Source organism: Orcinus orca, chromosome 6, assembly GCF_937001465.1.
Source record: "Orcinus orca chromosome 6, mOrcOrc1.1, whole genome shotgun sequence".
NCBI classification, from domain to species: Eukaryota; Metazoa; Chordata; class Mammalia; order Artiodactyla; family Delphinidae; genus Orcinus; species Orcinus orca.
The window spans coordinates 86066566-86093212 of record NC_064564.1 but is presented as its reverse complement, the minus strand read 5'-3'; the positions used below and the strand labels follow the sequence as shown (position 1 = coordinate 86093212).

General features: G+C 49.9%; 1 protein-coding gene and 1 long non-coding RNA gene across 7 annotated transcripts in view; one reads left to right on the top strand and one right to left on the bottom strand.

Moving 5' to 3' along the window:
• Positions 1-280: 280 nt before the first annotated feature.
• Positions 281-12081, bottom strand: LOC125964735 (uncharacterized). The gene is made up of 3 exons (XR_007477984.1): positions 11137-12081; positions 2371-2473; positions 281-2065 (listed from the first exon to the last, which is right to left on the bottom strand). It is a non-coding gene; the product is annotated as an uncharacterized LOC125964735 (long non-coding RNA).
• A 99-nt stretch (positions 12082-12180) lies between these two features.
• SHB (SH2 domain containing adaptor protein B) overlaps positions 12181-26647 on the top strand; it is a 138209-nt gene continuing 123742 nt past the window's right edge. For all 6 annotated transcript variants that reach the window (XM_004271459.4, XM_033431136.2, XM_033431134.2 and 3 more), the window contains exon 1: positions 12181-13500. In XM_004271459.4, the coding sequence (XP_004271507.2) occupies positions 12790-13500 (711 nt within the window). In that variant the 5' untranslated portion in view covers positions 12181-12789. The remainder of the gene's footprint in view (positions 13501-26647) is intronic.

Genomic DNA, 26647 nt, shown 5'->3' with positions numbered 1-26647 from the left:
TGCCCTCGGACACTAATGTCCTTCCTGCTATTCATTAGGACCCTGTTGGTTGCAAGTAACAGCAAATTACATTAGCTTAAGCAAAAAAGAAATTTATGAATTGAAATAATTGAGAAGGACATGGACAGCAGTGGCAAAGGGTATGACCAAACCCAGGGTTGACACCATGTCACAGTGTCATCAGCTTTCGTGAGTGTTCTCTCTCTCCCTCCCTCCCACACCCCATCTCCACCTCCATCTCTCTCTTCCCCTCCCTCCTCCCCTCCCTCTCCCTCTCCATCTCCACCTATGTTTTTCACCCTGTCCTCACTCTTTGAGAGCCTCATTCTCCCCTACCACAACTGGGCTTCCTCCAAAAGTCATGGAGGATGGCCTTCAAGGTAACCAGTACAACCAGTACTTCTAGTTGTGACCCCAGAACTCTTCCCCACTAGTTCCATCAGAAGACTCCCCAGGAAAGACTTCTACTGGCCCAGTAAATGATAGAGGCAATGACCCTTCTATGTTCTTCCCTTTATCAAGGGGCTAGAAGTCTGGGAAGTGCATGTTCCAGAATTCCTACCTTCAGAGACAGCAGTTCTTCCAGGAGAAGCACTTGCCAAGATGTGAAAGGCAGAATAAGGCAGAAGCCAGGTTTTCGCTACTCTGGCACCGTCAAACTTTAGGCTTAGGCAGACATGACATTTTGCAGTGGTCTCTAAGTATTTTCCTGAAAATCTCATGCCTCAGGATGGGAGGCAGCTGTGATCATCCCTACTGGTTTCCTGAGTTCCTTCAAATTCCTGTCTCTGGAAGCTGGAGGCCTTCCTTGACCTTTGTCCAGATTTTCCAGATGCCCTTCATTAAGTCCCTTCCTTCTTAAAATACCTGGAGCAGTTCCTGTTTGTGATCATATCCTAACTGATACATGCATACACCCCAAGGGTGGAGCGTGGGGTAAAGTCTGTAACACTAATGAAGGAAGAAGAGGAAGAGTGTGCTGGCAGCCAAATCAAGAGCAACCACAGTTCCGCATGAAAAACAGTGGGAGGCAAGTTCAGGTGGGTGGAATGAGGTAAGACTATAGGGAAGGCGCTGAATGCCGGGCATTCAGAATTGATGTACCCGGGAAACAGGAAGTCAAGCGAATATGATGGCAAGGGCCACATTTTAGGGTAACCAGTGGTGGTGGTATGGGACAAGTTAGGGCGTGGGCAACAGAAAGGAGACAGTGACAACAGAGGTGCCCTAGAATGGGAGAGGTGTGAAAGCACAAGAAAAGGTGCACCTGAGAGAGGTGTGGAAAAAAAGGATATTTTGGTATGTCACATTTAAGGACTTCAGAATAGCTGCCATTTATGAAGTTACAATTAATTATACATCAGATAATCTGCTCGTTTTTTTTTTTTTACTTATGTTAGGTATAACCCTGCAAGGCAGGAATCATCGACATTGACAAATGAGAAAAACAAGGGTCAGGAAGAGTAACTGATACGCTCAGTGTCAATCAGCTAGAGGTCACAGCCAGGACGTGAACTCACTTCTATTGCTCTTCAAGGCCTGCACTCATTCCCCCAAGCTATGCTGCTTTTCTTCCAAAACTGGTCCTTATAACAGTACAAAGGGCCAACCTTGACCCTCACCTGGCAAGAGGCAGTGGAGGACAATCAAAAGGGCAAAGCCTTTGTCCCTCTGACACAAAGCCCTAAGAAGACTACAATCATGAGGAAGCAATGTGACAAATCCAAACTGAGGGATATTCTGCAAAGCAACTGGCCTGGTCTCTTGAAACGTGTCAGTGTCATAAAAGACAAAAGATAAAGACTGGAATGCCAAGCTCTAGATGAGAAGAGACTAAAGAAATGTGACAACTAAATACAATGAATGATCCTGAATTGGATGCTGAATCAAAAAAAAAAATGCTATAAAGGACATTTTAGGGCTTCCCTGGTGGTGCAGTGGTTGAGAGTCCACCTGCCGATGCAGGGGACGCAGGTTCGTGCCCCGGTCCGGGAAGATCCCACGTGCCGAGGAGAGGCTGGGCCGCTGAGCCATGACCGCTGATTCTGCGCGTCCAGAGCCTGTGCTGCGCAACAGTGAGAGGCCACAACAGTGAGAGGCCCGCGTACCGCAAAAAAAAAAAAAAAAAAGGACATTTTATAAACAATTGGTAAAGTAAACCAAATATCAAATAGTAATGTATTAATGTTAAACTTCCCAAGTGTGATAATTTTACTGTGGCTTTGTGGAAGAATGCCATTGTTCTCTGGAGATGAGCTGAAATATTTAGGAGTAAATCAAGCGCTTTCAAGTCATTCTCAAATGAATTAGCAAAATTGATAGACAGATAGATGGATGGATAGATAGATACAACTGAAAAATGTTGCTCACCATCTGGTTCTCCAAGAATGAAGTCTCTAGCCACTGCAGTCGCTGACCTTCAACACGCCCTGAAAGGAGTTCAGGATGGAGATCAGGAACAAGGCACTCTGATCTGGAAAAACCGGCAGAACAGGCCTTCAGATAGTTAGATATTTTCAGGAGGAAATTTTATGAACCCAATTTCTTGCATCTTCTCATACCTAGAAAAGCACTAAAATCATTAATGGAGACATCTGCTCCCTGTGACCAGCAGCAACCTTCTGCAGAGATGTGTGCTTGACTGCACGTACCCCCTTCACCAAAATCATATATACACTGACCTCCCCCCAACCTCTTTGGAGCAGTCCTCAGAGCTATCTGAGAGTCTGTCTCCCAGACTATAGTCCTCAATAAGTCCCCAAATGAAACTGAATTCACAGCTCTCAGGTTGTGCAGTTTTGTTTTGTTACTTTCAGTCGACAATAGATAGAGTGCAGATGTGGCAAAACGTTAAAAATTAAAGGGTCTGTGGGGTTGGTTGTACTATTCTTGCAATTTTTCTGTAGTTTGAAATCTTTCACAATAAAAAGTTAAAAAAATTTTAAATGTATCCATCCCTACTCCAAAACAAACAAACAAACAAACAAAAAACCCAAGGAAAGAAAGGAGGCCTTTACATCGAACATACCTGAGTCCAGCTCTTATTAGCTGTGTGACCTCTGAGCCCTCACGTCCTCAGCTGGAAGATGGGTGTTAGTGCCCACCATATGCGCTTCTGTGGGACGATGAAGCCTGGAGCACAGTGGCCAGCACAGCGTCCTCTTGTGCTCTGTGTCCACATTTGTTCTCCACCCTTCCTCCCGCCTAATCCCCACTTCTCAGAATCCGTTACACTGGCCTCTGAGGGAGATTTGCTCAGGATAAATAAGAAGAACCATATGTCCCTTAGAATGCACAGGTGAGGTGACATGATGCCCTGCAGGGACACACTGCCTGAGAGGCAGGCTGGCTGACCCTCTGAACGTTGGGTCTTGGGAACAAAAGTAAGAAATGCCTCCACCCATGATTTCTTGGTTCACACCGTGGATCAGAGCTCAGAGACAAGCCAGAGCTTCTCATCGTGGGATAGTTGGCTCGCCTGAGCAGAATCAGCTGTGGTTCATGTAAAAATGCAGATTCCTGAGCCCCACTAGGCTCTGAGTCGGCTCCTCTGCAGTGCAGGCAGTGTACATTCTAATGCTATTTTCTGAGGTGATTCTGAGGCATACTCAGAGTTTAAGCACCCTTGACCCACACCGTGGCCAGGGTGAACATGTTATTTTATAGCAAAATTGGTCCATTGGAGAAGTGGATTCTCTGTGGTTAGAGCCTAACAATAACATTAAAAGGTTATACCCACCACAAAAATGTCCACAAATGGGAACAAACGGAAATACGAATCGCGTTGTACATAAAGATAAAAGCAGGAGACTTAGGAAAGCAATGTTTCTCTCTGGCCTTTGCCAGCTCCAGACTCAAAGTATATGAATGAAATGCTGCCCCGGTCTTGGGGGTGAGGGGACCCCCCAAATCCATCACTGTCTGCACCTTGGGACTAGAGCGATCAGAGCGAGCTCGAGGCCCAGGCAGAAGGAACCCCTCCACTCAACATGACTCTGGGAAGCCACAAAAGCCAGCAGTTCCCTCCTCTGGACATGTGCAATAAACGGTGATTCTACAGCGTCTTGCAAACCCCAAGGGCTCCAGAAATTCCAGGGACTGAGAGGCTCACTTAGATTCTGCCCTGGATCTGATGGGACCTCTCCCACTGGCCTTACAGGACTCTGTCTGGGGATGGTCACTCTGTGGGCTGCCACCTGGGTGAAAGAAGCTGACAGGGATCACCTGGTTTTCCCTGGGGCCAGGTGAGGGCTTGTTAGTGGACATTTGGTTTGGAAGGTGCTGGGCTCCTCTCTCTTCCAGCCAGGAGATCAGATCATTTGGCCGGGAGAGCTCCCCTCTGATCCTGAGAATCTTCTATTCCAAACCAGCTCTGGGCAGGCATTTACCCACATGGTCAGAGTTATTTTGGGAGATTCAACATCCTGCACTCAGCCCCAGGGAGGGAAAGAGACAATTGGGCCGTCTCCAGCCCCACTCCATCCCCAAACTGAGACAGATGACAGACTGCCCTTTGCAACTTTAACTCTTTCCTGGCTCTGGCTAAGAACAATGCACCCCCTCAGGTAAGGCTCAGATGGCAGCATGGTAACCACTGTCATCCAGGAAAAAAATAAAATGTAGCGCTAGAAAATTATGCATGGAAAATGATTTTTAAAAATTGTCTTTAAGAAAAACAAATACCGTATGCTAACACATACATATGGAATCTTTATAAAAAAAAAAGTTCTGAAAAACCTAGGGGCAGGATAGGAATAAAGACGCAGACGTAGAGAATGGACTTGAGGACACAGGAAGGGGGAAGGGTAAGCTGGGACGAAGTGAGAGAGTGGCATGGACATATATACACTACCAAATGTAAAATAGAAAGCAAGTGGGAAGCAGCCACATAGCACAGGGAGATCAGCTTGGTGCTTTGTGACCACCTAGAGGGGTGGGATAGGGAGGGTGGGAGGGAGACGTAAGAGGGAAGAGATATGAGGATATATGTATATGTATAGCTGATACACTTGGTTATAAAGCAGAAACTAACACACCATTGTAAAGCAATTATACTCCAATAAAGATGTTAAAAAAATTTAAAAATACAAATTGTCTTTAAATATTACAATGAAAATGAGAGGATGGAAATTGCATCAGAAGAACATCTGTGTGTGTGTGGTTTAACATTGAAGAAATAAATCACTTTCCCAACTGTAGGGCTTAAAGTAATATTGTACCTTTTAGGAACTCCGAAGTTTATTTTGGAGATGAGAATCAGATTAAAGGCCTCAGATTTATAGTTTTACACACTAGCACACAAAGTCATTCGCATTAGAACCCAGGTAAGTGTAATCTTGGAGGTTTTGATGTTTGCTGCCTTTATGCCTTCTTTTTCAATTGTTCCCTACAATGTCGGGGAGCTGCGCCTTGTACAGGAGAGGAGCTCTGTGAAAAGAAGGGAGAAAGGCAGGCAGCAGGGAGCAAAGTCTGCGATGATCCTACAAGGGCGACAAGTGCCCTTTTGCATGTGGAATGTCTGTGGTTCCTCACTGGTGTGGTTTATTAGGGCCTGAGGTGGTAACTCATATTTAAGAATCCTGCTTTGCTGGATCTCTGTGGGATTCAGTTCCACACACAGTCACTCAGGGCCTAGCATTTGGCAGGTGCTGAGGGAATCCTGGGGGTGGACAGCAATGAATCATGCACAGCCCCAACGACTTGCCCTCCAGAAGTCTCTCAAGGACAGGAGAGTCACACATCCTGGGCACCTGGCATCCCCCAAAACAAATCAACCTGGAACTGTGAGACCCCCATAGACAAAAACCTGACGGTGCCAGTGGGCTTGTGTTTTAGTCTTCCGAGGCTGCAGAAAAACCCTGCTCTGTTCTTGATCATCACAAAACAAGCACAGCCTTCCTTCTCCACCTCCACTGGTTGGCCTCAGCGCTGGCCTGCCCTGGTCCTGGCTCCTCGCAGAAGCAGTGCCTGACTCGGCCTAACCAGCCCTGGAGATATCCTTATTTCTCACTGCTTCTCCCCACCCCATCCCCACCTCATCTCCTTGGGACCTGGGCTGACCTCCTGCCCCCACCCCTGACCCTGTCTGGTTCCTTTCTGTCACACTTTCTGCTTCCTCCTTGCTCATGGGCTCCAAGCCCCTTCCGCTGTGCCTTCAGGCTGCCTGACCCAGAATTTTATGCCCTCCGACTCCTCTGGCCTACTTCTGGCTCTTCCTGGCCTAACCTGTCATGCTGCCAGGTGACGATGGTAGCCTTCAAGACTGCCATCAGACCAAAGTTTGAGACTCAAAAAGTCACTGCACTTGGTGGGTTGCAAACCCCATACTTTAGACTGCAATTGCTAGAGGATAGGCAGTTTGACCATTAAGATGCATCACTGCAAATCAACCAATTCGCTTTTCTAGCACCCACTTGCTGATCAGGTGCCCCACTGGCATCAAAGGAACTTTTAAACTGCCTCTAAAACTTTAGATACAGCAGAGTCCCTGGAGGGCTTTCTGGGCCACAACACCCAGTTTCTGAGTCTGAAGGTCTGCAAGCTGGAATTTATATTTCTGCCAGGTTCTCAGGTGAAGCTGATGCTCTGGTCCTGGGACCTCACCTTAAGAGCCGTTGCTCTAGCCCAGTGGTTTTCAAACTTGGCAGCACATTGGACTCATCTGGGGAGATAAAAAAATATAGACTAATTCCTGAATCCACCCTCAGAATTCTGATTTAATTGGTCTGGAATACAGACTGGTCACTAGATGTTGTATAAGCTCTGTAGGTGATTCTAAATTTTCAGCTGGAGTTGAGAGGTCTGCTCTCGTACATTTCATCAGCAGAGGCTGGGCTAGGGGTGGGGAGCCGCCTTTATCTCCCATGAGAACAATTGCCTGAGATCACCAGATAAAATATAGGACACCCAGTTAAATTTGAATTCTAAATAAACAACAAATAATATTTTACTATAAGTATATGGCAAATATTGCATGGATGTCCATTTTTGTTATTGTTATTTTGTTTCATTTTTTCTAAACCTGGCAACCCTGCCCTTAGACACTCCATGACATGGAATGAGAAACAATGATCTGCCAGCTCCCATTTTATAAATAGTAACATCGAGGCCGCAGAGGCCATGTAGGAAGTCAGAAGAGAGCCAGGATAACAACTCAGCAGTCTTGACCTCCATCCAAACTCTTTTCCTTCCATCACACTTAACTGTGCTAAAGACACTTGTATCCTTCTCTTGTTAGGGGGTTATTGTCAGTCTCCTGGAGGTGACTTCAAAGGGGTCAGTCTGATTTATGTCCTCTCTGCTGCTGTCCCAGTCCTCACCTCCACCCTCCCTTTCTACTGCTGCAGGTACCATAGAGGCTGTCCTGGGGTATGGCCATTCTCGGGGCCATATAATTAATGGCCACCTTGAGGAGGAAGTGGGCTGGAAGTGGTCCCAGCCACATACAGCCGTGAGGGAGAGCCCATAATTGGGTAACACAAGGACAAGTGGGATTTGGCACAGGCAAATGACAGGCAAAGCATGTTGGGAGAGGCCCACTTAATTCACAGAGACACTTGGAATTAGTTCTAAATTCTCTGGGAAGAAATCAAGGCAGCAGCATAAACAGCTCAATTAAATTGTCGGCTCAACATTCAGTGCACAGTAATGGTCAAAACACAGCCTTTAATCTAGATATAGAGGATTATCTCTTGACCAGCAATGAGATTCCTAAGATTAGTTGTACCTGAGGTGGAGGGAACAACAGAGCTGGCTCAGCGACACCCCGGACAGGCTTGCGTGTCAGCACGACTGGGACTTGTGTGGAAGGGGCTACCTGGACCCTGCAACCTTCCTGGAGCCCCCTCCGGATGCTGGGAAGACAGGGATGAATCTCGCTGTGCTTCCTCTGTGGAAGAGACACAGTCTGGGAACAGATCCCCTGAACACATCTGCTTTAAAAATGTGGCAAGTCTGACATGCTCCCACCTCCAGACCAAAGCTAAAGCCACTAGCACCAGGTCCGAGGCAGAGAGATGGCGAGCTTTAGCCCTCTGCTATTCTACCCTCCACGATCAGCCACTCACGTTCACTCATTCATTTTGCAAGTATTGATCCCATGCCTGCTAGGTGTCAGGCCCTGTTCTTGACACAGAAGATATGCAGTGAACAAAGAGTAAAGATCCCTACCCCATCGTGGGGCAAGACAAAGAATAAACAAGAACAATAAATATGCTGTGTGTGAAATGGGAATGAGTGATAACTCAGAAAAATAAAGCAGAGATGAGGATAGGAAGTGTTGAGTGTGGAGGACAATTCTAGATATGGTGCCCAGGAGAGGCTTCACTGAGCACGTGCCATTTAAAAAAAGACCAGAAGGGAGTGAATGGTGACAGCAGTGGGGAAGCATTCCAGGCAGAGGAGATTTAGTGCAAAGGCCCAAGGTGAGAGAGGGTTCAAGGAACAGCAAAGAGGCTGCCTGGCTGGAGTGGGAATTTAAGGGGACTAGGTCATGTGAGGCCTCATGGGCCACTGCAACTATTTTTGGCATCTATTAGGGACATGGGGATTTTTTTTTTTCTTTTTTGGCTGCAAGCCTGCCATGTGGGAACTCCCCGACCAGGGATCGAACCTGTGCCCCCTGCAGTGGAAGCATGGAGTCTTAACCACTGGACTGCCAGGAAAGTCCTGGGACATGGGGATTTAATGGGGGATTTAATGAGATTCTTTTTTTTTTTTTTTTTTTTTTTTGCAGTACGCAGGCCTCTCACTGTTGTGGCCTCTCTCGTTGTGGAGCACAGGCTCCGGACGCACAGGCTCAGCGGCCATGGCTCACGGGCCCAGCCGCTCTGCGGCACGTGGGATCTTCCCGGACCAGGGCACGAACCCGTGTCCCCTGCGTTGGCAGGCGGACTCTCAACCACTGCGCTGCCAAGGAAGCCCCCAGATTCATTTTTAATAGGATCACTAGCTGCTGCGTTGAGAAAGAAACCAGGAAATGGGTAGGATATGCCTGCAATGATACAGTCAAGGGATGAAGGAGTTGGACCGGGGTAGGGGCAGTGGAGGTGGTGAGACATGGTAGGATTCTGCATATTCTTTGCTGATGGGCTGGATGGAGCAGGAATAAAACAGGTGTCAAGGGTGACTGAGGGTTTTGCTTCAGGCCTTCACTGAGGATTAATGACTCTCAAATCCATGCTTCCAGCCCAGACTCCCAGGCTGGTACATAGCAAGTGACTGACATTAACATTTGACAGACTGAACTGGAAAACGTTTTGCTTGATGAATCTGTTGGGATGGTGGCACCATTTTTCTAGGCCTCCACCAATGGCAGAGCCTAGCTCCAGATATTGGGAGTGCAGAGAAAAGAGCTGCCACATCCCCACCTTGGTCTAAAATGAGAAGTTGAGACAGGGCAGAAACAGGAACAGGAACACACCCAACCCTTCCAATAAGAAAACTGGGGACAAGAAGGAGGGATATAAAAGTAAAAAATGCCAAGAATGATGGCCATAGAATTGGGTTTGTGATGTCAAAGACACTGGATGCCAATCCCAGCCATGCCTCTTGACTCAACCTCTTCCCTTCACTGGTCCGCCTTATCTCTGAAATGGGGTGGCTGGCTTTCTGAAGAGTCTGTCCAGCTCTAACCATCTATAGCGTTCTGATCCTTTTCTTACAAGTCCCTGTCTCCTCTAACCATTTGACACACTGCTTCTCCAACATCGTCTTTCGGGAACTTTTCTGTTTCCTTTCAGACTGATTATTTCTGACTCTGAGTCTTGTAAGATGTCACTATTAGTTCCCAAAGGAAAACATCCATGTGTTTTTTTGCCTGCTTGAAATAAATACTACCTTAGGTCAGTTACCCCATCTGTAAACTGGGAATAACACGAGATTGTAGGGATGCTGAGGAGGGTTAATTATATACAGAACATGTAGGGGTTGAGCACACAAGTGCTCTGGAAGTTTTTGGCATAATACTATAGCATTACAATAATTTTGGCTTGCAAATTATACCCCAGCAGAGGCATCACATGGAAAAGTGGGTCTGACCCCATGGCCTGCTGAAAGTGAAATGGGAAATATAAGTTGTGAAATATAACTTCTCTTCCTAAACCTTTGGAAAAGGCAGAGATCACTCTTCCATGTGCAACCCACGTGCAGGGAACAAGTTTCCAGATCCTGGAGAAGACTCTCTTGCCCAGGGTGTCCTGGCCTGCTGCCAGGATCTGGCCATTCCTCCTTCCTGAACCTAGAAGCAGAGATGGGAAGGAAGGGAGCAGGAGAGGATTTGTGGTTGGTTGAAAGGTGGGGCTCGCAAGGAGAATGTCCTTGCCTTTCAGGTTTTCTATTTGAGCCTCTCTTACTTGTGGGATAATTAAGTGCTTATACAGTAGAGGAATGAGTTAAAGGGTAATCTGAGATAGTTAAGTCTAGGGACACCCAAAATAAACATCTTAGCTCAGGTCAACTTCTGGGTCCTCTCACCATCCCCCAGACACCCCACAAACCCCCCCCCCCCACATCATAGACTATTTGCTGTGAAATTCTAAAAAAGTAGATCTCAGGCAATGAAGGGGCTGTGTAGTTGTTGATGATGTCTGTGACTATGGCGTCATATAGTGGGTTTGTAAAATTTAACTGGCTCATAGAGGATGACAGTCCTGTCTGACCAGAAGGGAAGAGCAAATAGCTTGATCCTGAAGGGACAGTTTGCAGTCAATTCCACTGCATCACTGTTTGTGGCTGAGTGGACAGAGCACAGGCTTCAGGGTAAGACCCAAGTTGGAGTCCTGGTTCTGCCACTTGCCCCACGGTGGCCTCAGGCAGGGGAAGAGGCCCTCCCTGCCCACGAGCCTCAGACTGCGAGTCTGACCTCCGCCTCCAGTTCTGGCCAAAAGAGTCACTGGCCTTGCTCCCTGACCTAACAGGTCCCACTTTACCTACGGGATACAGGAAAAAATAGATTCCCCCAAAGCCCATCTATAATATACAGGTTGCCAGTGGAGGTAATTAATGATTTGGACTATCATCCTAATAAGTTAGCATCCTTAGAGAATTTCTCAGGTGTCAATTCATACCTTAGGGTATGCCATATTCTGGAGCTTGATTAGCCTAATTCAAAGGAGCACCGGCTCTACTGGCAGTTACCTCATTTCTAGGCAGCTCCTCTTCCTCGGCAGAGCATATGCCGCCTCCCAGGAAAAGCTTTACCAAGCAAGCTGTGCTCCTCACTCGGCCTCAGTTTCCGCATTTTAATAATCAGAGGACGACCTTAAATTGCAAAGCAGAGACTAGTAGAAATGACACAATTTCGGCGCCACCATACCGGGAACTGGCAAACAGGCCCACCTGGGTGACCTTCCTCTGAGCCTCAGTTTCTCCGTCTGTAAAATGAGGGCCCTGGATTAAATGGAGCCTTGCCAGCTCCTACAATCTTAGGCTTTAAACGTTCCCACAGCTCGCTCTGCCAGGTTGGCCGTGAACGGAGTTAAAGCCACGACTTCCTCAGAGGTGAAAAGGTAAGCAAACATTCCGACCTCCCCTTAGCTTGGCTCTCCAACTGGTGGGGGGCCGGACCCCTGCCGCCTATCCTGGCCGCATCCGTCATCTGGATTGTTAAAACGCTCATTTGCATAAGGATTCCTCCGAAGGTCTGGCACAGTGGGCTGAACCGGAGTCTTCGTCCCTTTAAGTAGGGAATAGACACCCTGTCCCTAAGGGGTCTCGGCACCGCAATTCCTCCAAGCGGGTCACGCCGTAAACTAGAAAAGCCTCGTGTCCCCAACAGTGGGGATCCCTGGGTAGCACAGCGCGCGGGTCCCGGGGAAGGGTTTGGCCTCTGCGCGCTGCAGGCTTAGGCTGGCAACCTCTCGCCCTAGGAGGCGGCGGACTGCGAGCGAGACGGGGCCGGTTGCGCCGCGGGACCCCGGCGCCCTCAGGCGAGACCCAGGGCCTGGCGCCGAGGCGGCCACAGGAGGTGGCGCGCGCTGAAGAGGGGAGCTGCTTCTGCCCAGGACCCGGGCGCAAGAGGGGCGGAGCCAGGGCCGAGGTCTGGCAGCAGGACGCGTGGGGGTGGGCGGGGCGGGGTCTGCGGGGGCGGGATGGGGGCGGGGCGCGCGCGGGCCCAGGGAGGGCGGGGCCGCAGCGCGGGGCGGGCGCTGGCGGCCCGAGTGTCACACACGCGGCGGTTCGGGAGGCGGCGACAGCGGCAGCAGCAGGCGCCGCCGGGACGGGCACGGGCGCGCGGGCTCGGGCGGGCGCCGGCTGCCTCCTCCCTCCCTCGTCGCTTGCTCGCTCGCTCGCTCTCCGGCCCGCTTGCTAGCCGGCCGGGTGCAGAGCTCGCTACAGCGTTCTCGGGAAGGAAGAAGTGGGGGGCCGAGGACGCCGACAAGTTCCAGCAGTGCCGGGAATCCGGGCCAAGGCGGTGGCTGCGGTTCCGACGGGGCAGGAGCGCGCTCCGTGGCGGAGCGCACGGCCAGAGCGTCCGAGGAGGGGGGCGCCCGGGCCTTTAGTTATCTGTGGGGCCGCGGCCGGATCCCATGAGACGCGCCCGCGAAGGGCACGAGATCCGAAGCCTGGGAGGCGCGCGGAGGAGGCGGAGGGCGGTGCTGCAGCGGCCGGAGCCCGGGAGCGGCCGGCAGGAGGCGGAGGAGAGAACTTGAACTTGGCGTCGGGAGCGGGCGCCCCGGACGCCCCTCGCCGGGGCGGGGGCGCCGAGGGACCTGGGCGGCAGCACTGCCCCCCGAATGGCCGCGGCGGCGGACCCGGCTCCCGCGCCGCGGCCCTAGGCGGCCTCTCGCCATGGCCAAGTGGCTGAACAAGTACTTCAGCTTGGGCAACAGCAAGACTAAGAGCCCCCCGCAGCCGCCGCGGCCCGACTACCGCGAGCAGCGGCGCCGGGGCGAGCGGCCCTCGCAGACCCCCCAGGCCGTGCCGCAGGCCCCCTCGGCCACCTCGGCGTCCTGCGGTACGGCCGCCGCCTCCTGCTTCTCGGCCTCATCGGGATCGCTGCCCGACGACAGCGGCAGCACTAGCGACCTTATCCGCGCCTACCGCGCACAGAAGGAGCGCGACTTTGAGGACCCCTACAACGGGCCCGGCTCGTCTCTGCGCAAACTGCGCGCCATGTGCCGCCTGGACTACTGCGGCGGCGGGGAGCCAGGCGGGGGGCAGCGTGCCTTCTCGGCCTCGTCCGCGACGGGCGCCGCGGGCTGCTGCTGTGCCGCCTCTGGCGCGGGCGCCGCCGCGTCCTCGTCCTCGTCCTCGGGCTCCCCTCACCTCTACCGCAGCAGCAGCGAGCGGCGGCCCGCCACGCCAGCCGAGGTGCGCTACATCTCCCCCAAGCACCGCCTCATTAAGGTGGAGAGCGCCGCGGGCGGTGCCGCAGAACCCTCGGGGGGCTCCTGCTCAGGCGGTCGCACCTGGAGCCCGACGGCCTGCGGAGGCAAGAAACTGCTCAACAGGTGTGGCGCCTCGGCCGCGGAAGAGAGCGGTGCCGGCAAGAAGGACAAGGTAAGGCGCCCCTCGGCCTCACCCGAGGTTCCAGAGCCACCGTGCGCACGGGTAAACTGAGGCACCTCTCTAGTTTCGAGTTCCTACATCCACTCGGGCTAGGACCTTTGAGGTCAGGCCTCTCAACGGTGCTTCCCAGTTCTGCCTCTGCATGCGCTTTGCCCCCGATCGCCGGCCTCCTGACACAGCCTTTTTCACTGCTGCTGCCAAAACGTCCTCTCTCTGAGCCCACAGCCAGGTGCCCCTTTCGGAAGTAGCCTGACGAGAGCGCCCCGCCCAGCCTTGCCCAAGAAAGAGACACCTAACTAGCCCTTCAGACCCCCGAGGAGGAAAGTCAAAGAGGCGGAGCTGTCACGGACTTAAAAGCGTGTTTACTCTTGTCTACCTCCTCTTCCTCCTGCCCGATTCTATACATGGGAAACTGAGGTCCAGAGCTGGGAAGGGACTCGCCGGATATTACCCATTTCAGATGGCAGATTCAGACCGGCTGTCTTTAAATGGATATATGTAAATCACTCTAAACGCCCTGCCCTGACCCACCCCCCCCGCGCCAGGTTTCGAAATGGGACGGCCTTTTGTACTGGAGCTGCACCGGGAACCCCCAAGCGTGCTCTTCCAGTTGCAGTGAGCTGGCCTACAAGAGCGCTCCACTTAGACCTGTCAGTTCCTCCAGCCGCGCATGGGAGGGGTCCGCCTACCCAGCCAGCTGGAAGGAGACCCACCCCTCCAAAACCTCACCTTCCTTCCTGACCTTACCCCCACCCCATACAGCCCCAGGGATGAGGGGGACGATTTTGTGCAACCCCCCCTCCCTAACAAATCAGACCATCTCGAGCCCCACCTTTGAAGCAGGTTAGTTAATTCCAGCCAGATGGGGCCCTCTCCTCCCCCTTCACACTCCTGTGACACCCTCCTTTCCCCCACGAAATAATACTTGTTCTGTCTACTTCTGGTGGAAGGCAGTGTTTTGATTACATCTGAGGCCCAGTGCCTTGCAATGGCTATCAGGCCGCTGTCCCTCTTGTTCTCCTCTGGCCCCCTACGTTCTCCCAAAGGTAAACTTTTGCCCAGGTGTGGGCTGGGGGAGACTGATAGAGTCTGAGTTTCTTTTAGGACTGGATGTCCAGACAGGAGGGAGACAGGCTCCTACCTGCCAGCTGGTGCTTGGAAAGGGATCTTTTTTGTTTTCCAGGCAGGAGGAGTAAGGGGATGCCCCTCCTGATTTTTTTCTGCCTGACTTCCTCTCCCCCAAGGTCCTAGGTCCCCCGAGTACTCCCTCCTCCCCCCACTGGGTCTGCTGAAGGCATCGTGGGCAGTCGGTGGATTCCACCTCCCTCTGGGCCAATTTTGGGGACACATCTTGGAAGCATGGACTCTGGGCTTCCTAAGCACCCAGGATGCCATACCTAAATGACGAAGAGCTGGAAGCCAGGTGGCCACCCAGGTGCTGCCTTGGGGACAGAGGAGGTTTCTCTGAGAGCCCCCAGGATTATGGGTTTGTGGTTGATCTATGAGGGAAACAGCAGAGAGGCTCCCTGCTGCCTTATGTGTGGCCCAGGCTTGGCTAGGTGCTGGCCTGGGAGAACCTGAAGTCCCTGGGGATGGAAGGACGGCCCACCCTAGCTCTCCAGAGAGATTGTGCCTTCCCCCATTACTCCATGACCACCTCCCAGGTAGGCAAATCTCCTTTCTCTACCACTGCTTGTCGTTCTGCTTGCTCACTGAAGTCTTTCTTTATGGTTTTCAAAACTCTAGTAAATGTTTTTTCTAATTATAATTAAGACTATTTCAAATACTGAGGAATAATAAGTTTTATAGCTGGAGTGTCAAGTGTGTTGAAGACTTGGCTTGTTTGTATTTCTTACAGGTCTTCTCTGTGCTCTCCCTTGCTGGGTACTAGAGCAGGGTCTAGTGAATACTGTGGCCCAGGCCGCAGTGTGCATGATAAGTGCCGTGATGGGACGTGGTCAGGGAGGACCATTATTATGGTTGGCTGCAGAAGAGAGCCTGGTGCTGTAGGGGACTGCAGGTAAAGGCCCTGTGGCCAGAATTCAGAGGTTAGATTTGGGCAGGACCCCAGAGGGGCAGGAGGGCCCGGGTGAGGGAGGACCTTGAAAGCTAAGCACAGTGAGGGCCAGTGAGGGGGTTTAGCTGCTAAATGATGTGAGCAAATGTGGTTTTTAAAAAAGATCTCTCTGGGGACTTCTCTGGTGGCACAGTGGTTAAGAATCCACCTGCCAATGCAGGGGACATGGGTTTGAACCCTGGTCCAGGAAGATTTCCCCATGCCGAGGAGCAACTGAGCCTGTGCGCCACAACTAGTGAACCTGTGGTCTAGAGCCCATGAGCCACAACTACTGAGCCCACCTGCTGCAACTACTGAAGCCTGCGTGCCTGGAGCCTGTGCTCTGCTCACTGCAACTAGAGAAAGCCTGTGCGCAGCAACAAAGACCCAACACAGTCAAAAAAAAAAAAAAGATCTCTCTGGGCTGTATTTTCACATACTAGGTTGTGACTTTGAGCCCTTTGGTCTTTTAAGAAGTTGTTGTGATCCTTGGAGTTGGAGGGATTGTGGCTACCAGATGTTCTTTCTAACGAGTAGGAGGGGAAGGAGCCCGCAAGGGTCATAGTATGCAGTGGTTCTCAAACTGGCACCCGGAGGACTGGTTAAAACACAGATTGTGGGACCCATCGCGTGAAGTGCCTGAGTCACCACACCTGGTGTGGGGCCTGAGAATGTGCATTTCTAACAAATTCTCCGGTGATCTTTTGCTGCTGATCCTGGGACCACACTTAGAGAACACTAATGAAACAGTGGCTTCTTAACCCTCCCTCTGGGTCTTCTGGTCAGAGCTGCTTTGGGATGCAGACTCTGGATGTCCTCATCTCTGCCCTCTTTGTGGGACTGCCTCCTAATCCGGGGCTAACACCCACCCCCAATTCCTGGCCAGGCAGCCAGGAGGCAGCCTGGTTTTCACATTATTTCCAGCCAGATAGCTTTTGGAAGGTCAGGCATACTGCAGATCCAGCCCTGAACACCCCAGAGCCCGCCTTCTGCCCCTCACCCACAGATCCAGGAAAACCTACGCTAGCCCACTTAATCTCAGACCCAGATTCCTTTTTTCTGTTGTTAGGAGTTAGGACAAGAATCCCTAGGGCTGCTGAATGCCGCCTGCGTGCCAGGCCCTGTGTTTTTAACATCGGCCTGTGTTGAGGGTTGCTATGGCATGGGAGTAGGAGCTATTGGTCCATAGATCCTCCTTTGAGGGCCTCCATTGCCACCTCCCAACCAGCTTTATCTTTGGGGGGCCCTTCTCCTGCTTCCCTTAGTTACCTGTGCTTCCTTCTGACACATACGTGGGTGTCCTTCTATTCTCCCAGATAAGTCCCGGGGCACACACACACCTGGTCACATATGCACCACTCAGCCAGCCTCCAGTTTGGGGCATTTTCCCTTTTAGAATCATCTGTAACAGACTGTGTTTTCAGTTTAACTAGCTTTTCCCTGCACTTACTTTTGTGCTCAGAGATCTCTTGGTACAAGGGCGAGCTAGGAGGAAGAGAATAAAGGCTGCAAAAGACTTGGCAGTAATCTTTGGCCTAAGCCTCCGGAGGATATCTACACACATTGTCTTTTCATCATTTGTTTCCCAATGTTTTTGTCTTGGGGAATTTAGTGAGGTCTTCACCTAGGAGGCAGCTTTGAGCTGGGGAGAAGGCTGACTGAAGCCTGCGGGAGCACTTAGGTGCCTGTACTGTGAGTGTACATGCATACGTGTGTCCATATATGTATGTGTGTGGGCGTATGTGTGTGCAAATATATGTATGAAACCTTAATGTGGAAGGTGTTCTTAGAAACTAGAGCTTTCTTGCAGTGGGCCTCACTTGGGGAATGAGAGGTGACAATGTGAGATACGTGGGGTCCTGAGTTTAGATCCCACAGGGGAATCCTTGAAGACTGTTGAGTCAGGAAAAGGATAGACTCAGAGCCATGGTTGAGGAGGATCCCAGGTTACACACAGCTGCCACAGTCTGGGGGAAATGGGTTTGGAGTTAGGAGGCAATTACAATACAGTCCGAGTGAGACACAGTGAGGGCCTGAACTCCTGGGAAGAGAAAAACGAAACTTTAGTAGGTGGAAATATTATTCCGTCTTTATAAAAAAATAATGATGACAAAAAGGCCAGTAACTTGGTAGGTCTCCTTTTGTGCAGCCGAACAGGGCTCATCCAGTTGTATTTTCTGCTGAAGTCTTGTTTCTTTTATCAAAATTAAGTAAATGTTTCCACTGCAACTGAGAAAGTCAAGATGCACCATGACATCAGTTCCCCAAGTTTTAAATACATGCTGATGTGTACCAACAATTTATATTTTGTCAGCATCCACAGAGTTGAGTTAAATAACATGTTTCCTAAGGAATAAATAATATCATGTTCAACTTTTTTTTTTTTTAAACACTCAGCAAACAGTTTCTGAGCAGCATGCTAAGCAGGGGGCAATTCAGAGAGAATAAGTGGTGGCCAGCTTTCCAAGAGGGAAGCTTTTCAGTTTGTAGTTGAACACGAGCTTTTCAAGATCTAGTCTGGGAGACAGAGACGGGTAATGAGGCAGTGTCGCAACATGTGGCATGCCAGAACAGAAGGGTGTGCAAAGGGCTGGGAGGGCCTCAACTCTGTCTGTGAATTCAAGGAGGGCTTTCGGGGGTGGCAGCATTTGAGCTTCTCCATGCAGAGGCTTGTGCCAAGAGAATGGTTGGAGGCTCTGAAGGGTGGGTGTGGCAGGAGGTTGCAGACGGAGGTTAGAGCCACAACAGGAAGAGAGTGTCTCACTGTCTTTGTGGGGAGTTGTGACTTGTCTTTCAGTCCTTTTCACTTCAAATCATTGATGTATAGCTTGATTGAAGCCAGGGTCAAGCATGAGCTGTCAGTCATTTCTATTTGGTTAACAGCCACATTCTCCAGTTCTGAGAAAGTAATTGATTGGAAAGGTAAGAGCCAAGCTTGGTAGCTGTGGTTTGGCTTGGAACACTTTCTTCTTTGAAGTCCTGTCCCTTGAAAGTAGTGTGAGAAAAACGCTGCATATCAAACCCAGTTTTTCCCATTGATTCCCTGGAAGAGAAGTCTGTTCTCCAGGCTTCAGGCTAACCGCTTAATTGGTCCTTGAATCCTCACAATCACCGAAGAAGGGGTTTATGTACTGTATCAGTTAGCTATTGCTGCGTAACAAATCACGCCAAACTCTGGTTTTAAACCAGAGGTTAGCAAAGTTTCTTAGAGCCAGTTAGTAAATAATTTAGCTTGCAGGCCAGACAGCCCCCATCACAACTATTCAACTATTCTGCCATTGTAGCTTGAAAGCAGACTTAGACAATATATAAATTAAAAGGGTGTAGCTGTATCCAATCTTTATTTACAAAAACGGGAAGCTGGCCTGTGGTCTGTAGTTTCCAACCCCTGCTTTAAATGATAAGCCTTTATTATTGACCATGAACCCACACGTCAGCTGAGTAGTTTTTCTGGCCTCAGCTGGGCTCACTCAGGCATCTAAGGTCAGCGTGGAGTGTATGTGCTGCCCTGCCAGTCCTAGCCAGGCTCTCTTACATGTATGGGGATGCCTGGTTTAGGATGGCCTTGGCTATATCGAGTAAGCTCTGTTCCATGTGGTCTCTCATCTTCCAGCGAGTTAGCCTTGTTCATATGATGGTGGCAGTGTTCCAAGAAATTACAGAAGCCCATACAGTTTCTTGAGGTAAGAAACTGGCCTACTGTCCCTACTGTCCCTTCTGCTGCATTCTGTTGACCAAAGCAAGTCATAAGGCCAGCCGGGATTCGGGGAGAGAGGAGGAGCTGCAAAGTCCCATGGCAGAGGACAGGGATACAGACAGGCCATTAGTGCTATTGGGGCCTTTAGTGCTATTCCTCTACCATGGAAAGTATTGCCCCCATTTTACAGTTAAAGAAACTGAGTCTTAGAGGTAATAACTTGCCTAATGTAACACAGCTACCAAGTGATGGGGCCCAGTTTATACCTATTCAGTCTGAATTCAAAGCCTATATGCTTTTTATCAATTTGTTCCTCTCCTTTCAATGATTTAGATGGAGATAGTAAGACTCTGATTTTTTAATCTTTTTTTTTTTTTTTTTTTTTTTTTGCGGTGCACGGGCCTCTCACTGTTGTGGCCTCTCCCGCTGCGGAGCGCAGGCTCAGCGGCCACGGCTCACGGGCCCAGCCGCTCCACGGCACGTGGGATCCTCCCGGACCGGGGCACGAACCCGCGTCCCCTGCAGCGGCAGGCGGACTCTCAACTACTGAGCCACCAGGGAAGCCCCTAATTTTTTATTTATTTATTTATTTGACTGCGTTGGGTCTTCATTGCTGCGCACCGGCTTTCTCTATTTGCAGCGAGCAGGGGCTACTCCTTGTTGCGGTGCGCGGGCTTTTCATTGTGGTGGCTTCTCTTGTTGCGGAGCATGGGCCCTAGGCGTGCGGGCTTCAGTAGTTGCAGCATGCAGACCCTAGAGCGCATGGGCTTCAGTAGTTTTGGCACGTGGGCTCAGTAGTTGTGGCTCGCAGGCTCTAGAGCGCAGGATCAGTAGTTGTGGTGCACGGTCTTAGTTGCTCTGCAGCATGTGGGATCTTCCCAGACCAGGGATCAAACCCGTGTCCCCTGAATTGGCAGGCGGATTCTCAACCACTGCGTCACCAGGGAAGTCCCAAGACTCTGATATTTACTGAAACGTGTGTTGTATGTCTCCTGCTCCCCTTCACTTAATGCTCCTCTTCTTGCACCCCCTCCCCCATCCCTTTCAGTCTGGGCTTTGGTGGTCCCCAAAGGCTCCCCAGAGCTGGCTTTTCTCTCTCCCTCCCTCATCTCCCTCTGAGTTCCATAAATGAGATGTTAATGTAGCACTTGAGTTATTTCATAGAAAAATTCTGCACACAGAGTTGCCACTTCCCAAGGGACAGCTGCACAAGATCACAAGATGTGTGTCTTGTAACTGTTATGTCTTCTCATTCAAGCACTGGCGAGGCTGTGTGTACTCTTTTAAGAAAAAAAAAAAACACTGATATCTTGGCCCTTGTCAACAAGGAACCTAAGTTTCCTTGAAGGAGATCTGATGACCGTCTTCTAATCTGACAACCTCAGAACATGACTGATTTCCCCAGACTGAACCCCCAAGACTTGACCTCGTCCTCTCCCCCAAAGCATTTCTGACCCATAAAATAGGTGTTAAAAGGCAAATCTGAGACAAGTGTGTTTTCCTTTGGCCATTTAAGCAAAGCTGAACCTGCCTGTGGTCGAGTGCTTCCCTGGGCAGTTTCACTTGGAGCTGACTTTCTCATCTTGTGCTGAGAGAGCCAAGTGGTAGTGGCCTGTGGCGAAGGGGTAGGTCAGGCTGGGCCCTAGAAAATAAATTGGGATTTGTGGCTTTGAAGCAGAGAGCTGGGTTGCTGGCTGGCTGATGGCAGCACCTCCGTCAGCTTTCTGAGGGAGGCTGTTCCTGCAGGATGGAGACAGGCTGCCGGTGGTGTCTGCCACACTGACTTGTAACTTGTTTGGCTTGTGTTGACTGAGAAATTGCCATATGCAGGCCACTGTCAGGAGCTGTGTGGATACAGGGATGAACTAGGAGTTGGGTAGTGCCTGCCTGTAAGGAGCTTATTTTCTGGTGAGGACACAGGAACCAAGGTTAGAACACAGCTCTGTATGGCAGAATTTGTCTATAAACAAAGTGGTGTGGGCAGAATTTGTCTATAAACAAAGTATTGTGGGTGAGCTGAGAGCCATCCTGGCACAGAAGCTGTTCTGGGCAGAGCCTTGATTCCGTGGAGCTGAAGGAGAAGCAGGGTCAGGAGGACGTTCATTTCAACTGAGGGAAGCAGGGAAGGTTTCTTGGAGGAGGAGGCGTTTGAATCAAGAAAGAGTAGTCACTTGAATTGAAGGAGCTTTCCACAATAGCAGTATTAGCCAGTACTTCCATTGCATATACTCTAAGGCAGACATTGTTCTTTGTGCTCTACATGCGCTAACTTACTGCTCACCAAAGTCCCTCGAGGTAGATGCTACTGTCATTCCCATTTTACATATGAGAGCACGAGGCAGAGAGGTTAAGTAACTTGTCTAAGGTCACCCTGCCAGTAAGTGGCAGAGATGAGATTTGAAGCTGGATTTAGGGTCTTTGTTTTGAATCACTGTGCCATATCACCTCAGGCTGCACAATCTCATACCTAAATTTTCTCTGCCTTATTTGTGGCTAGATTTAAACTCTTATAAAAATCCCCTCTGTTAGCATTGTAGGACCCACCCAAACTCCTACATTTGGGTGAGTATTCCACAGCTGAAAAGATACTTTCACACCCATAATTAATTTGACTCTAAGAGTCACTCAGTGAGGAAGGTGCTGTAACACCCATTTTACAGATGGAAAAACTGAGGGTCTAGGGAGGCATGGAGCCCACCCTGCCTCCCAGCAGGAACTGCAGTGGCCAGGCTGTTGACCTTGTGTTCTGAGCCCAGTGCCCTTTGTGCCGGGGTGGTGTGGAGGTGGTTTGGCCAAAGCTCCAGTCCACAGGAAGGGTGACAGCCTGATTGATTTCCGGTTCTTTCCGTGTTTTGATTCTGAAACGAGTTACTGAGATCATTAAGGAGCATCGACAGAGGACCTTGCTTCCACAATGGAATTTTCCTTCTCTTCCTGTTTGGTATTTTCCAGTAATATTTCTATTAATGTTTCACTTTCGGAGGCACTGGCTTCCTGAGAGTTTGCACTTTCTCAATTGATGAGCCAGGAAGAACTGAATTTTCCTCTAAATCATTCAGTTCCTTTCCATCTTCTCCAAGGGGAGCTCTCTCTGGATTTCCCATTATGCTGTAGAGGAAGGATCTTGGAGGTGGGTCCAAGGGATGGAGAGAGAATTAGTCAGGGCCCTGGGGAATGACTCAGGCCCTGAGTTTTCCAAGCAGAACTTAAGAATAATGGTCAGAAAGGGGCTTCCCAAGGCCGGGGAGGGGAGAAATGACTTGATAGGTGGGTGGGCTGGGGCAGGGCTTGTCCACTGCTGGGCCTTCACTTACAGGCTGGACTCCGAGTCCTCAGCTGGGCCATGAGAGCCCATACCAAGTCCTTTCTCCTCATTCATTCATTAAACACACATTGTTGAGAATGGGCTACCTGCTGGGTATTGTTCTATTTAGATGCTGGGGATACAGCTGTGGACAAAACATAAAAATTCATGCTACCCTGAGTTTACCCTCTCGTGAGAGGATTCAAGCAAATAAAGTATGTTGGGTAGAGTGTAGAGAAAAATAAAGTTGGGGTGGACCTCAGTTTGGGGTGGGGTGCTGTTTCAGATGGGTGCTCAGAGGGCTTTGCTGAAGGGTGTGATGGTGTGATTCACACGGCTCTCGGAGAGAAGTGCATTCCAGGCAGAGGGAACAGTCAGGGCAAAAGTCCAAGGCAGGAGCATGCCTGGCTGCTTCAGGGAGATTGGCATGACTGAGTGGAGCAGGTGGAGAGGAAGTGGGGAGACGAGTTCTGAGAGGTGGGACAGGGAGGCTGAGTGTTTCGGGCCTCTCTCGCTTTATCTCTGGGTGAGATGGGAAGTCAGTGGAGGTTCTGAGCAGAGGAATGACGTCATCTGGCTTTTGGGTTTTGAAAGGATCACTCTGGCTGCCTACTGGAGAATAGACTGGAGGGGACCAGCCAGGAGACCAGCTGGGAGGACCTTCAGCCACAGGAACTGGGGTGCTAGCGGTAGGTGATGAGAGGAGACCAGATTCAGGACATGCCCTGAAGGTAGAGCTGCAGGATTTCCTGCCAGATGAAATGTGAGATGTGAGGGGTAAGGAGAGTCACAGATGACTCCAGGTTTTAGCTTGAGCAGCCGGGAGGGTAAATTGTCATTAGCTGAGATGGGAGGACCCTGGAAGCGCAGTCACAGTCCAGCCAGTGGAGTTGATCCAGCAACTGATTCTGGGACTTAAGAGCCAAACACGCTCTGAGAACCCAGAGAAGGCATGGGTGGCCTCTGTCTGGGGCTGGGGGAAACCACCAGGAAGAGGAAGTCATCTGGGAGGTGGGTCCAGAGGAAGGTGCACATGGGGCATCCCAGACAGAAGGGGTCCTGTCGACAGTGACTGAGATTGGAAAGGGACCCCTGCTGGGCGCAAGCAGGTGTGGCCAGAGCCTGGGGATTGACTAGTGTAACTGCACGTGATAGAGGAAAGAGGCAGGGAGCTGGATGTGAAGGGCCACCTGCCACTGGTCGAAAATTGCCCCCATTCTCCAAATTGGGAGGCCACCTGCTGTGTTGTGTGCCTCAGCTCGGCACCAGAGCAGGGTGAAGAGGAGGCTGGAACCTGCCTGTTTTGCTAAGCAGAGCATTTCCTTACGGAGCGCTTGTGATTGTTGCCAATGTTCTTTCTCATCTGGGGCTCACCAGTAGGTGGGCTACGAGGAGGAGGCAAACAGAAGGAGGAAGAAAGGAACTTTCCTGGTTTCTACAGGCCACAGCTAAACTCTAAAAATGAAAATGACCAGAAAATTCTTCACAGTGAAGCTTCACTGTTTTGTGGGGCGTGCACTCCCAGAAAGCCAGACAGCCTCGTAATCCTCCCGGTGCATTCCAAAGCCGTGCATGTGATTTGGGGCCCGCGTGGCATTCGCGGAATGACTCAGCCCCTACCTGCTCTCCCATGTGGGGCAGATGCGAGTTGGCCGTGTTCTAAGGCCGTTCCTCAGAACAGCAAGCTTCGATTTTTTGATATATTTCAATGTTTATCTCTGTGTTAACTTTTTTCTTCCCCTTCAACAAAACTAAGACAGGTTTGGTATAGAAAATGCTGATAAGCAAAACTAAAATAGAAACCAACTTTAATTCTACAATTCAGAGAAACCGCTGTTAACATTTCACTGTTTTTCCATCTAGCCTTTTTTTCAGTGCATATATATGTGTGTGTGTCTGTGTATATATATATTTCCCTTCACAAAAATTAATATTGTGTGTATCTATTTGTGTTCTTTTTGCTTAAAGACATGGAAAGATGTCTACATTGTCTTAAACATTCAACAACAGTAATTTAATGTCTGTATAGTATTCTGTTTGCTTATTTAGGCTCTCCCAGTTTTCACTAATTTAACAGTGCTATAGTGAACATCTTTGTAACTTAATTCTTTGCATAAATAAGTCTGTGATTATTTATCTGGGATTGATTCCCAGAGGAGAATTGTTGGGTAGGAAGATAAAAATTTTGATACATTCTTTCAAATACTAGAAAGACCTTACAAGTTTTCACCTGCTTTACTCTAATGCAATTTAGTTTAATTTGCAGTTTCTTAGGTTACTGGTGCATATGTTTGTTGACTGCTTGTGTCTCTTTTCCGAAATTGTGTACTTCTATCTGTCCATCCTTCCTGCCATAGGGTTTATCTTTTTATTGATTCGTAAGAGCTCTTTGTGGATTAAGGATGGCAGCCCCTCGCCTGCCGTTTGGGTTGCAGGGTATTTTTTTTTACAAGTTTGTAATTTGCCTTTCGGCTCTGTATCTGGTGGTTGCTTTTGTTGTTTACACTGAATGGTTTTCTGTTGCTGAATCAGTTGATGTTTCTCATGATTTTTGAGTGTGCTGCTTAGAAAAGTTTTCTGTACTCCAATGTATTTTCTTCTAATACTTTGATGGTTTCTTTCTTTCTTTCTTTGGCTGCGTCAGGTCTTAGTTGTGGCACATGGGATCGTTCGTTGCAGCACGCAGGCTTTTTTGTTGCACTGCGTGGGTTTCTCTAGTTGCAGCGTGTGGCTTAGTTGCCCTGTGTCCTGTGGGATCTTAGTTTCCCGACCAGGGATCGAACCCGCGTCCCCTGCATTGGAAGGCAGATTCTTAACCACTGGATCACCAGGGAAGTCCCTCTTTCTTTTTTAACGTTGACATTTTCATCTGGAGTTTGATTTCAGGGTATGAGGTAGGGTTTTAATGTTATTTTTCCGAATGACCAGTCTGTGTCTGGACATCCTCTCCTCCTTGCTTGCTCTGTGAGCTGTCTGTATTTCTTCAGGTGCCTTTTTAGACTTCAATATTTTGACTCCATCTTGCCCTGACTGTGTTAAATTCTCATTAGCTATTATGATAATGATGATTTCACCTTGTCTTTATAAAATGACACCTTCCGTCTGCAGATACCCATGCACTTATTATACATTCAACTCCTGACACCTGAGGGAAGTAACTGGGTATTAGTACTTCATCTTTGGATGCCATACCTGACGCTATGGGTGGGATGAGGCCAGGAAAGCTTCGCCTCACCTCTACTGGAGTCAGCTTCCTCCTCCAGGACCAGGGGGCCGGCTGTCTAGGTATATTCAGTGCAACCACTTACTGTTCGCCCTGCCTATGTAGCCTTATCTGGGTGGGTCCATTTCAGCTTTCGCATGGTGACTTTTGTGGACAGAGGGGTGCAGCATTCAGTCATCCATGCAGCAAACATTTTTTAGATACCTACCATGTTCCAGCACTGGGCTGAGCCGTGCAGACCATCAGCAATGAGTAAGCCCCGGCACTCTAACTCAAAGCCCAGGAGGGGATATTGGAAAGGCCCAGGAATATCTCTGCTGCAAGGCAGCAGGTGTTCAGTGCCAGGATACAGAGGCAGGTAATGACTCTGAGTAACAAGAAGCATTGGAACCTGAGCTGGGCACAGGCAGCACTGTAGTAGACCATGGGTAGCAGAGCTCAGACTGGAAGGATGGAGAGGACTTGAAGGTGTGGTATGTGGGGACTATATTATTTTGGTCATTTAAATTTTTTTCACACCCACCAAAGTCCAATGCAAGTGACATGAATTCACAGAGTTCTTCCCCCACCCACCGACCTCTTCTGTCCCCTCAACCCAGGTGTCCTGTGTCTTCAATTAGTGAGGGACCCTTTCCGAGGCTCTGTTGCACGTTCTTCTTTTCCTGGCTCAGGCCAGCGTCGGGATAATCCATCCTGCAGTGTCTGCTGTGGGGTTTGTGACATTAATGAATTAGTGTTGATGGAGCAGATTAAGACCAGGAGTGTTCACAGTGAATAAATCAAGGGAAAAAAGATGCAGAATTTTCTGCATGAACACGGATGAACATGTTTATGGGTCTAAGAGGCTGAGGGTGTCTG